General features: G+C 43.6%; 1 protein-coding gene across 6 annotated transcripts in view; it reads left to right on the plus strand.

Moving 5' to 3' along the window:
• Positions 1-13203, plus strand: part of babo (TGF-beta receptor type-1 babo) — a 419621-nt gene that overhangs the window by 306692 nt on the left and 99726 nt on the right. For all 6 annotated transcript variants that reach the window (XM_068378789.1, XM_068378785.1, XM_068378786.1 and 3 more), the window contains exon 6: positions 5289-5424. In XM_068378789.1, the coding sequence (XP_068234890.1) occupies positions 5289-5424 (136 nt within the window). The remainder of the gene's footprint in view (positions 1-5288; positions 5425-13203) is intronic.

Below are 13203 nucleotides of genomic sequence, written 5' to 3' on the forward strand. Positions count from 1 at the left end.
AATTGATAAATTTTGGAAGGTCAAGGTCACAGTGAAGCAAAATGTCCAATTCACATAATCAGCCACAAGTTTTGACATCGTTGTCATAGAGACTTCAAACTTGGTTCATATTTAAGTGTATGAAAATCTACGCCAATTAATACAGTTATGGTCAAGGTCAAGGCCGAGAAATAAGCTGCTGCGGTGGAGGTTTGCGTTCTACTTAGGGCCCCTGTAGTTTAGAAACGAATCTATAAGTGTGATATGTATGCTAAAGTAAACTCTGTATGATGTAAAACATGCAAAATTAGAGTGAATGAAATCCTTTCTTATATTGCCTGTATTATTGATATTATCATCACCTCTGCCAGCAAAATTGGTAGGTTATGTTTTTGAGCAGCTTCCTTGCCACAATTTCAATTGTAGAGTAATGAAACTTGCAGGGATTAACTTTTATGTAAAAATCTTGAAATTAAGTTTTGGAAGGTCAAGGTCTAACAAAATTTCCAATTCACTTAATCAGCCGTAAGTTTGGACGTTGTCATAGAGACTTCAAACTTGGTTCATATTTGAGTGTATGAAAATCCATGCCAATTAATACAGGTTAAGGTCGAAGGGCAAGATCAAGCAAAAGGTCAGATTCTTGGCCACAATTTTTATTGTAAAGTAATGAAACTTGCTGGGATTTTAAACTTTTATGTAAAGTGCTGGAAATGATTAAATTTTGGAAGGTCAAGGGTCAAAGTCACGGAGGAGCAAAACATCTAAAGCCAGTCCAAAAGGTCGAGAAATAAGCAGCCTTGGCAGAAGTCTGCACTCTGAGTGCTTTTCTAGCTAGTATGATTATTACCGGGTAAGCTACAACCTTAGTTGGATAAGCAGGGTGCCATAAGCCCAAAAGGTCTAACAGGTAAAATAACTCAGTGAGGAAAGGAAGAAAGGAAAGTGATAAGATAGTGTGCATAAGTGTAACCTCAGACAAGAGAACTCTACCCCAAGACAGAGAAAAACAATGGTATAAAGGGTTTGGCACTACCCAAGACTAAAGAACAAAAGTTTGATTTAGGTGTGTCCTCCCAGAAGAGCTGCTTACCATAGTTAGAGTCTCTTTTACCCTTAGCCAAGGGAGAGCAGCCACCGAACAATTACATGCAGTAGTTAATCCCTGAGTGAATGAATTTTTCAGTAATCTTGTTTCTGTCAGGTACATGAAGAAAGAGGAGAATGTGTAAAGAATAAGCTAGACTGTTCAGTATATGTAGGTAAAGCTAAAATGACTCGTAACCGGAGAGGGATCCAATGTAGTACTACAGCATCTGGCCAGTCATAGAACCCAATAACTCAAGCAATAGTATCTCAATGTGTGGTTGGTGCCTTTGCCAACCAACAATCTACATATCTAAATTTGTTAAACCCTAGTTTAGATTCCCTTTAGGTTTTTTTTTTTTTTACATATGTGGTATATGGATGGATTTAGTTGCTCTTAGAAGAGAGGAAAGGGCTAGGCTGGAAGAGATCTTAATCTTGTAATTAACATAGTTGAGCCAAGTGATTAAGGTGGTGTGATGTTCACTTCTAGTCTTAAGACATGATCTTAAAATACAACACTTGAGGTAATAGAATAATACCATTTACTTCTGAACTGTAGATTTTAGTAGATATTGGAAAAATCTAGGGTATTTTAGGCAACCCTTTATTTTCTCAAACATATCAGAAACTTTGTAACCCTGTAATTTATGCAGGTGATAAGTATCTCAAACAAGAATTTAGTGCCTGAGAAGCTGGAAAACCAAAACTGTAGAAAAGATTAAATTATGAAATTTAGTTCATTAGAATTGCATGAGTTCTTAAAGCATAGCTCTCAATATTTTCTCTAGGAATGTATTTGAGATCAATGAAACTCATGAATAGTTCAAATCAGAACAAAAAAAAAAAACTGTTGATTATTTTTACGATAAAGGATTGTCATAAATGAAAATAAAAATTTGGGTACATTTAGCAATGTTGAAAAACTCCAATGGTATAGTTGGCATAACAAAGTCATGATTGTTGGAAATGTGTTTATTATGATTTATATGTTCATCTAGTTGCAGGCAGCATTGGTAACACTTTCAGTTTGCTAATGCTGGCTTTTACTGCTACATGGTGCAGTTACCAGATGTCTCCTTAGCTTGCTATGAGTATAACAAAATACTGAACTTGGAGGGAATTATGCAACTATACTATAAACTGCAGGTTATTTAAGATAAATAATCGAGAAGGTTTGTGACTACAAAACAATGAGATTCATGACTGGAGTGGAACAAGATCATATTGCAAATATAAAGTTGGAAGAGTCTACAGAGGATAATAAACATGTACTGAGATCTAAAAGATTTAGATGATTTAAATAGAAAAACCAAAGAATATTTAGTGGGAAAAGTACTGTATTAGATAAGGAAGTATCTAAAAAACGATCGGCAGGAAGGCCCAGAAAATCAATGTTCGCAAAGATGAGGAGGTGGGAGAAGTCTATGAAAGCTTCACCTTTGTTCACCAGAATGATGGTCAGCTGTTACATCTGGGGGGGAAAATAGGTTTTAAGGAATCTGAAGGTCTTCCTGAATTGGTAAAGAAGATTCGATCTATACAGTATTTACTTCCAGAACCAACTTCAACTACCAAGCTGGTAAGATGATCATAGTTGGTTATCACAGGAAGCTTGGTGGCCAGCAATTCTAAATCTTATACATCTGTCAGGGAAATGGACTAAATAAGAATAAACTCTTCATATCAAATGCATGGAACTTTTAGCAGTATTCAAGGCCCTTAAGGATCACGAACCTCTGGTTATATGAATTATTGTGCTTGTTTTAAAATGCTTACATTTGGAACCAAGAGAACAAGGGCATATTCCCTATAGCCTACTGGATAGAGGTGTTTTTGACTGCCGGTAATTTGAGAGAAATATACCTTCTTTTTCAGTTTACTCTGGGAAAATTAACATCTTAAAAGAAGGTCAGTTAGGCAGTAAAAATCTGAGTTTTCCTAACAAATACAGTAGTTTCTACATCTGTCAGTGTGTATAATTTTGGAATTGTTTGTGATGACCAAACATAGATATGTTTGCAACATCTCTTTAACAAAAAAAGGGTATAGGTGATTCGTTCTCCAATTTGATATGCCTTTTCATTGATTGCCATGATTTGCCGGTGAATAAAACAGTTCCATTAGCATGGAAAGTAAATGCCCTTTTACAGAGCTGGTTGAATCTGGATCTATACTGTACTCCTTTCCACCGTTTGCCATGATTCATCAGGTGATAAACAAGTTCAAGGTGCCTCGAACAAAAGGAGGACTCTATTGGCACTATTTTGGCCCCAAAGAAAATGGTTCACTAATCTGTAGCCTGTGTTTTGGAGTGTCCAAGGGAAACTTTCCACTTTATTATCGGAAGAAAACAGTTTTTGTGGTTCTCTATTGTATAATATCATGATATCTATCATAGGTTTGAGAAGACAGTCTACTAATAATCTATCAAAAAGAATGGAATGTTTATTGTGATTAGTGCTAGTCAAGAATGTGTCTATGACTAGAACAGATTTGGAAAATGGTTAAATTTTTACATTTCCTATTTCATAAAAAAAAACTTTCCTTTTCATCTATCAATGGTTATAGATCTATGATTAATGCTGTAGGCCTACTCAAACATCTAGCATTAGATTTATCCATTTTAGATATTGTTTGGGTGTGTTTGTCTTTTAGTATTGTAGGGTATCCAATAATCACATTATTTTATCTAGATTTAGTATTGAAATATAAAAATGATTTGCACTTTAAACTTCTGGAATTATATTTGATTAAAGATCTAACATCTAAGACACTTCTCAAGTTGATATTGACATGAGGTAAATGCACGAATGAACAAAAAGCACTTCCTTATAATTTAGCCTTTAGAAAAAAAAATAAGATTGTCATATTGCTTCTGCTACATTCAGAGTTGAGAATGATTTAAAACTAAAGGTTTGCCAGAGTTGTTTCAAATTCCCTCTTGAGAAAAAGAAATTTGTATTACATCTGAAAATAGGTATCTCTATTCAGTGACAGTTGCTGATTATCATTTAGACAAGAATACAAGCATTAGAGATAATATCCTTAATGTTAAGCTGGATTAGAATTCCAAATTGTCCTCTGTCCAAATAAGTAATGTGTTTTCTTGTTGAAAGTTATCTCAGGGAGGCTGATAAAAAGTTGAATTTTATTCTAATGAAAGACTTGAAGGTTAGGGCTCATGATATTAGAAGGTCAGTTACATCTTTTATTGTTTTCAAAAATCTTTCTTTGGAAAGGGTTTTAGCAGCAGCTCAATTGTCCAAAATTGGTATTTGCTAAATATTATCTTAAAGAATCCTGGTTTGCCTTTCAAGATTGCAGGCTTTCAAGTTCTTTAGTGCCTGCTGGTGATATTTAATTACAGTTGGTTTATTTTTCAATTTGTTGAATTTAATTAATTTAGATTAAATTCTTTTAAGTTATATAATTTTTTTTTGGGGGGGGGATAATTTCAACTTCAAGTCTTAAAGACAAAAGATGGTATGTCATACCTAAGCCATAGTTATTGCCATTAGGAACTATATTGTCTCATTGTGACTATATGTCTAATCCTGTATGAAGGAAAGAAAAGTGGAACTTTCTAGTTTTAGTGGTAAACAACAGTGTTAAAGGAGCTTTTGAGAGAAGCCATGTGAACATCGAGTAGGTATAGAAATAGATAAAATTCCATTTGTTATGCCTGGTGAACAACTTCTCCATCTGCCTTGCCTCTGCACGTTTTGGTGATGTCAAGATATTTATGAGTTAAAAGTGTGGTCAACTTCCAAGTTATACGTTTTTTTTTGGCATATGTTCCCCAAAAAGTGTTAGATGTTAATTCATAGATGGTGTCGTGAGACTGTTAATTCATAGATGGTGTCGTGAGACCGCTAACCTCTTAAAGGTAGGGGATATGAGGAAAGGAGAAAAAGTTTTTTTTTTTTTATCAAGCAATTGGGAAGCTGTAGCTTTGCAAAGGTAATCTTGATGACCGTCAGGTATGTATTGAAGTAATAAATTTGATTTCCGTTTTAAGATTAGGTTATTAGTTGCTCTATACTTGTAAAGCTTCTTATAATTGCTTTGTATTTAAAGAACATCATGATTCTTAAAGTTTAATGCAATTTAAGGCTGTTTTTTTTGTATTTTCATCCCATATACAGCACTGATATAGTTCCCCAAAGTTTTGCTATGATAAGATCGTATTTATTTTAAATTTTCTTTTTATATACTTTCAGGCTTGCCATTGCTGGTGCAACGCAGTATTGCCCGCCAAATACAACTTATTGAAATTATTGGCAAGGGGAGATTTGGAGAAGTTTGGCGGGGAAGATGGCGTGGGGAGTATGTAGCAGTCAAGATATTTTCTTCCAGGTAAGCTTCCTCTATAACTTGTTAATCCATTTAAATTTAATAATGGGAAGTATTTAACTAGGAGTTAGCATAGTTTTCTAAATATATGCTCTCAAAGTATGTTGACACTATGTATTTGTTGTGAGAGTTCCACTGGAAAGAAATTTGTTGTTTGCTTAAGGGGACCGTCCGCCATGGTGTTTTGACATACCAACTTTCAGAAATCAAAAATTGTTTTATTACTCTCCGGGCCCCTGGCCCATCGGACGGGTTATGAAGAGTCCTCCGATTCATCGGTTGCTACAACCCCCTATTCCTCGGAAGGAGAAAGCCGGAGGAATTACCGACGGAAGCGTGAGAGATCCCGGAGGAGGCACTCCCATTCTCGGCCACATTCCAGGTCTCGACACGGGAGGAGACGCTCCAGGTCTCCTAGGAGAAAATTTAGGAGGAGCAGATCACTAGAGGAGGAATGGGTGGTCATCCCCCGCAGTAAGCTCGTGGCCCTTACTTCGGTCCCGAGCACTTCAGGCTGGCGACCCAGAGTCAAGTCACCAGGAAGGTTCTCCTCCAGCCACAAGCTAGAACCACGGAGTGACCCGGCCTCGCGGACCTCCTCTGACAGGCGTAAGACCGCGAGGGTTCTGACTCAATCTGCCCAGCGGAGGGAGTCGCCCCCTCGTACAGGTAGCCTCGTCGTGCCCTCGAAAGTGGCACCACGGACCCTGGAGAAGGAGAGACGGCTTCCTCCATCGGGCAAGCCCACGGAAGCCGCGTCCTCCATAACTAAGGACAGACAGAGGACGGAGCCCCTCGCCGCCATGGCAATGCCCGTCCTGCGTCCAGAGCCTTACGCGGAGGCATCCGCCTGTGGGATTCCCTCTAGAGAAGTAGGCTGCCAGACGGAGGACATCGACGACGACGTGGAGGGCGCCCCAGCGGAGGACTCGGCTTACAGGAGGGTGATAGGCCTCATTAGACGACACCATTGCATTGAGGAGCCTGAACCCTCTGACGAGGATCCCTGGCACTCTAGCCTCAATAGACTAATGGAGGACCCCGCCCAGCGGAGGACTCCGTTGGCTCTTCCAGTGGCCAGAGACGTGAGGCTCGGTAGAGCTCACATCAACAAGATTGTGTCTGGCAATGCAGAGGCCCCAAGTCTCAGAGCCCCTCGAAGTTGCTCCAGGGACTGAGGTCCCAGAGTAAATTCTACCTTCCGGAGGGTCAACGTCCAGGGACCTGCAAATTGGAACCCTCCCAGTCAGAGGCAACTATGATGGAGGAGATGGCAAAAGACCTAGCGAATGTCTCCTCTTGGCTAGATTGGTGGGCCTCCACCCTCGTAAGTGTTCAATCCTCCTACGACCTTTCAGTTCCGGGGAATTAGGCTCTCCTGAAGGAGCTAATCATCTCGGGAGGTAGGGCATTAAAGTTCTTGTCCTACCAGTCTCTAGCCCAATCAGCCAACTGGGTACTCAGGAGGAGACACACTGTCCTGAGCAAGCTGTCGAGGAGGATACCGGACAGGGAAGCGAGGGCCCTGAGAAGCCTGCCCCTATGGGAAGACGTCCTCTTTCCCCTGAAGGAGGCAGAGGAGATCATGGAAAAGGTCTTGAAGAGGAAAGAGGTGAGTGTTCCTAGACCTCGAAGCATTGAAGAGGCCCATCCACAGGAGGCCCGCGTCCACGACAATCCTAGATCCCTCCGCCTTCACGCGTTTAGGTTATCGAGCGTCTCCTGAGGAAGGAAAGCTATTCAGCTAGAACGGCCGAAAGGATGTCGGGATATCTGAGGCGTTTATCGGCAGCGGTGTACCAAGCTAAGTGGACCACCTTTACGAAGTGGTGCTCCTCCAGAAACATCAAGCCGTTGAGGGCCTCTTTTCCGGACATTGCGGACTTCCTGGTACATCTCAGGGATGTAGTCGGTATGTCGATCCCGGCCATCAAAGGAGTCTGTGCAGCTTTAGGACAAGTCTTCCTACTGAAGGGCATCGATCTGGGTTCCTCGAGACATATCTCAATGCTCATCAAGAGCTTCAAACAAGCATGTCCCCCTCGAGCCGTCAGGGTGCCGCAGTGGGATGTGGCGAGGGTCCTGAAGATGTTAAGTGAACCCCCGTTCGAACCCCTGAAAGACATAGTGGACAGGGACCTCACCCTCAAAACTGCCTTCTTGTTGGCACTGGCATCAGCTAAGAGAGTGGGTGAGATTCACGGGCTGTCTTACGAGGTCTCACACGCGAAGGGTTGGCGTGAGATTTCCCTCAAGTTCGTCGAGGACTTGAGGTTGCGTCCTGTCAGATCCATAAGGAAATACCTGGAGAGGACTTGCAATCTCCGTCCTGGTATCAAGAGCCTTTTTGTCTCCACAGGTACAGTGAAAAAGCCGGTTTCGAAGAACACTATCTCCTTCTGGCTAAGACAGGTGATTATCAGGGCCTATAGTAGTGCAGGCGTTCCCCTGCCGGGAAAACCCAGGCCCCATGACATTAGGGGTCTAAGTACCTTCCTAGCTTTCGAAAGGAACATGGCAGTGGCGCACATCCTAAGAGCAGGCAGCTGGTCTAACCAGTCTACCTTCACAACGCACTACCTGAAGGAATGCTCAAGAAAGTCCCTAGACGGGTTCTCTATAGGAACAGCCATCTCCGCGCTCCAAGCGATTTAACGGTGTAGCCCCAGGTACAATCCTGGGTAGTAAGACCAAGAGACACAGGTTCGTTTCCTTAAAAAACCCCTTGTTCTTCCTTCCCCCTCTTTCCCTTGGAGATGGACTCAGGTAGAGCCTGCACAAGACCTCAAGTCACATCATCATCAAAGGACACGTCTCCGAGAAATTCTTGCACAGGTGAGTTACTAAGACGCTAACATGAGCTCTTTGTGTAGTTTTCTCCTACGTTTCGTTTTCTGTCCGTCTCTGAACCTAGCCCCCTATCTAGGTTCCATTGCATCCTGCCTAGCTAGATCTAGGGGTCAAGGAGGACAATCCCACCTTTTAAAGTGTAAGTCTCCTAAGAAAGTAGTTCGAGGTAAGTTTCCGTGTTGGAACAAATCACAAATTTTAAGTAATTTGTATTTTTCCTAACATACTTACCTCGAACTACTTTCGGGTAATGGCCCGCCCTTCCGTCCCCGAGTGTCTTCCTGACCCTTTAAGTAATTAAACAACCAAGAACTTACTGAGGGTCGAGACCCAAGCTAACACGCTCCCTGACCCGGGACTAGCCTCAGGGCACGTATCCTTCCGCCTGAGGTTAGCCTTCACAGAAAACAGAAGTAGGGTAAACTACACAAAACTCTGATCAGATGAGGAGATATCCAGGTACTCATAAGAAAGTAGTTCGAGGTAAGTATGTTAGGAAAAATACAAATTACTTAAAATTTGTGATGTTCCAAATAAATATTCCTCATCAAAATTAAAGGAAAATTATAAAAGATTTTGACTATAGAAGAGGTAACTGGATACAACTGAAGGAATAGGCTACACCAAGAATTTAAAATACGATACAACAGGGAACATACACAATGGAACTCTTTTATAGAAATATATAAAGAATAAAGGGCTAAATGTATACCGCATAGAAAAATGTTACCAAATTAAACTCCACTACCCAAATGGTCCAACAGAGAAAGTCAATGCAATAAGGAACAGAGACAGGAAACATAAATCAATGGGTCCACAGTTTTCAATTTGTGAAATTTCCAAGCACAAAAATTTAGGCAGAAATGTAAATAAATGAGTTAAAATGCCAAGATTAATAATGAGAAAAGAGTGGCTTCAGCTATTAAAGAAACCACGAAAGTTTTTTCTTTTGTCTATTCTATTTACCAAGGCACTTCACCAAAAAAACAGAAGAAAACCAATTAAAAACCACTTGTTCCATCACTCTATACAAACCCTTGCTATTTATAGGGATATTACTGTTGGCGTAGCTGAAAGACGAGCCATAAGACATAGGAAGGATAACTACCCCAACTGCTAGTTAGCGGGAGGAGTGCTGGGTAGCCAGCCACCTCGCTCACTCACACACCTGGGCTTAGGACCCACTCTGTTTTTGTCTCGGGTAGAGTGCGGACATTGCCGCTCTCTCCCTCTATTGACTTGCCATTGACCTTAATATTTTTTAATAAAGAAAAAAAAATTTCTTAAATAATTCTTTTTCTTTTGCAGTGTCTTTGTGTGTTGCTCTTGTCGGCCTCATGCACACTTGTCCTGGACCAGAGGGCCACTCTTGCAGTACCTTTATGTCCTCCATGGAGACAGACCCGCACCACCTGTGTCCGTCCTGTAGAGGTCGGCGGTGTGATCAGGACGACACTTTTCCTGAATGCTGGGAGTGATCTGATTCCCAGTGAGAGAGGCTTGGGCATGGGCACGAAAAGAAGTCCAAGAGAGATTCTTCATCTTCAGGCTCTTCCTTGAAGTCAAAGAACCCTTGGAATTCTTCTTTGACTGAAAAATCTTCAACTGGGTGCCAAGAAGAAGGAAACATCTGCTTCCTTGGAGGGGGATCCTTCTCCGTCGAGCGCAGCCCCTGACGACCCCAGAGTTGCTGACGGTTTATCTGCTTTGCTGCCATCTGCTAATGCTGAAGACGGCGCTCCCCCCCCCCCCTTGCTGAGCCAACTTTTCCATCGGGGATGGAGCAATGTCTGAGGCGAGTCTTGCCTTCAGGCGGTCATCTCTCTCGCTCGCGAGTGAAAATCCCCAGAGATCTTATGTTCCTGAGACCTTCCAAAAACCATGTGTTGTCTCTGACTCTGTAAGGTCAGGTTCGCTCTCCAGAGGAGCCTCTTAAGACTTTTTCCTTTAGTTGTTCATCAGGCTTCAGAGTTTTTAACTCCTCGCCACGCTGGACATTCTCCCCCCCCCCCCCCTCCGGTAAGTAGACATCTTTACAGCTGAGGCTTCCGGCTCTCATCACACGTTAGCTGTTCATCATCTGTCAGCTGCGCGTTACTCATCAGCTGTTCATTACTTGTTTGCTGCACTTGAATCACCAGCTTTTTATTACTTGTTTGCTGCGCTTGAATCACCAGCTTTTCATTACTTGTTTGCTGTGCTTGAATCACCAGCTTTTCATTACTTGTTTGCTGCACTTTAATCACCAGCTTTTCATTACTTGTTTGCTGCGCTTGAATCACCAGCTTTGCATTACTTGTTTGCTGCGCTTGAATCACCAGCTTTTCATTACTTGTTTGCTGTGCTTGAATCACCCTATACTTGTCACTCATCTCCGGAATACAGTAACAAGAATCACCTCGTGACTGTAGCCATGTGATTCGTTATTTTCACTCGTCACCGAGAGACCCTCTCTCCTTATGAGACTACCATCAGTCTCACTATCATCAGATGCATGAGAGTCAATCATCAGACCATCAAGTCTCTCCCAGAGCTTGCAGGTCAACACCTCGACATTCGCCATCTCGCCGCTCATCAACTCTTCGTTTGTCCTCACATCGGTCATCTAAACAGACTGCCCCACCTGCTCCCATGCAAGTTTGCAAGTGCCTCTCACCAAGGGGCCATCACTTGCTAGATCAGCTCACCCCGCGTGAACGTCGTGGTGACGATTCCCTACGTGACATATGTCGGATACAGGACAGACGGCTAAGGGAAGCAGCAAAGCAGCCTACTGCCCCCGAAAGAACAACGCTGGGCAAATGCCCCAGCGGTCAGAATGATGCCTGATCCACCAGGTAAGAATGCTAACACTTTCTTTCAAGCTCCCAGACCTAAGGCCTCTGGCTTCCCAAAGGATCCTCCGGTCAGTACTGCAAGTGGGAGGGAACCCATTTGGCTTGATGCACTGGTTAACGCAGTGTGACAGGCATTCGCCGGGGTTCTCCCCCGTACTCGGTCAATGGCCAGTACGCCTAAGATTCCCCTGATGACATCAAACCTCCTCCTCCTCCTCCTCCTCCCCCCCCCCCCCCCCCCCCCCCGGTTCTTCTCCTCCTTCTGACACCAGGAGTTCAGAAGTGTCAGCCATACCGAGACCCTCTTCACAGGAGATTCCTCTCTCCCCCCTTTAGAGGAAACAGATAGAGGAGATTACTCCGCAAGTACGTGTGGCATCGGTATGACCAGCTGGGAAAAGGATAAGGGTTAGGCTCTCTTTGATGTACTCATTCCACCTCACTCCCATGAAAATGGTTCCTCCAGAACTCCTTCCTCCATCTCAGCCACACGTCATTCCTCCCTCCAGGGTGGACCAACGTCCCCTCAGGGAAGAGTTCGCCTCAAAGCCATCTCAATTGGAGGAATACCTTCCCCTTGCAGGGAACCAAAGGACTTAAAGACCATGCCTAAGTCCTCGGCAGGAGCTCCTGCATCTCAGCAAGAAAGGTCGAGAAGTCTCTTCTCCCAGTAGACTTCGACCCACCTCGGCTTCCTATGTGTGATAGCTCACAGGTGGATGAGCATTTTGAGTTTGAGGACGACTGCTTGCCTAGAGCCGCTAGCTGAAGCTGACACAGGCAGAGCAGAAGGAGTCGGAGAATGCCTTAGGGCAGGTTTTGGCCTGTATGAGAGCCATCAACAGCTTGTCAAATCCAGCAACAGCCCCTCAGGATGGCAAGAACATGGTCCTAGACTATGTCTATGCCATTTAGACTCCTGAGGGCCAGGGCCAGAAGGCAATCTCACAAACTCCTCTAGCTTTCTCCGAGCAGGCTCCTCCTCGAAACTCTTTCTGCTGCCGTTGTGCAGCAGGGGATGTACTACCAGGATAACAACGAGCCTATTCCGGCCATGCCTCTAGACCACTCTATAGAGGCACTAAACAGAGGAGTCCTCTTTGAGAGACTGTTGGGTCTCTCAGTCTCCTCCTGGTCTTCGGAGATCATTAACCAAGAGAGGATTGTGAAGTACGCCATGCAGGCTACCTGTGGTTAGGTTCTGTGGGCCACTTGATCAGGATTGAGGACTGGTCACAGGAGTCCACCAGGAGGTCGATGGAGACCTTTCTATAGCCCAGTACCAGGACAATCGAGTTCCTCTTTCCCCAGGTGGTAAACCTGTGGGTGAACACCATCCTCAAACATCAGGACTCGATAGTGGAAAGGTTCCATCTGCAAATCCCACAAGCTGAGGTGTCCAGGCTGAGAAACTCCACTTTCAAGGGGAGTGCCCTGTTTGAGCTGGAAGATGTCGATCAGGTAGTGGAGAAATGGAGGAAGTCTAACCAGTTATCACTTTTCCAGAGGGCTCTGACATCAAGGTCCTACCAAGCTCCACCACAAAAGAAAGAACTTCCACCAAAACCGCTGACAAGTAGGGCTACGGCCCCCACAACGCAGGTGTTTAAGAAACTCTTTCATGACAAGATTGTAAAGGGTCAAAGTCCTTCTGTAGAGGGAAGGGAAACAGGGTGGCGGCTAAAGCCGCTCCTGCTAGGACGGGTAATCTTCCCACCTGCCCACCTTTGGGTGTACTCCTGCAAAGCCACTGGCAGAGGTGGCTACAGCTCAGTGTCGAACCCTGGATAGTCGCAGTGGTTCGTTCAGGGTATTGCTTCATGTTCATTCAATCTCCTCCTCCACTAACTCGGGATCGAGTCCTGTCACACTCCTATGTAAAGGGATTCACAAAGGAGGTGGCCCTTCGGGTTGAAGTCAAGACTATGTTGGAGAAGGGGGTTCTCCAAGAGGTCCTCAACAGGTCCCTAGGCTTCTTCAGTTGACTCTTTCTTGTGAAGAAAGCATCTGGAGGCTAGTCATCGACCTCTCTGCCTTGAACAAGTTTGTCATGCAAACTTTGTTCAAGATGGAGATAGCAGACACTGTCAGACAA

Source organism: Palaemon carinicauda, chromosome 8 (assembly GCF_036898095.1).
Source record: "Palaemon carinicauda isolate YSFRI2023 chromosome 8, ASM3689809v2, whole genome shotgun sequence".
Lineage (NCBI taxonomy): Eukaryota > Metazoa > Arthropoda > Malacostraca > Decapoda > Palaemonidae > Palaemon > Palaemon carinicauda.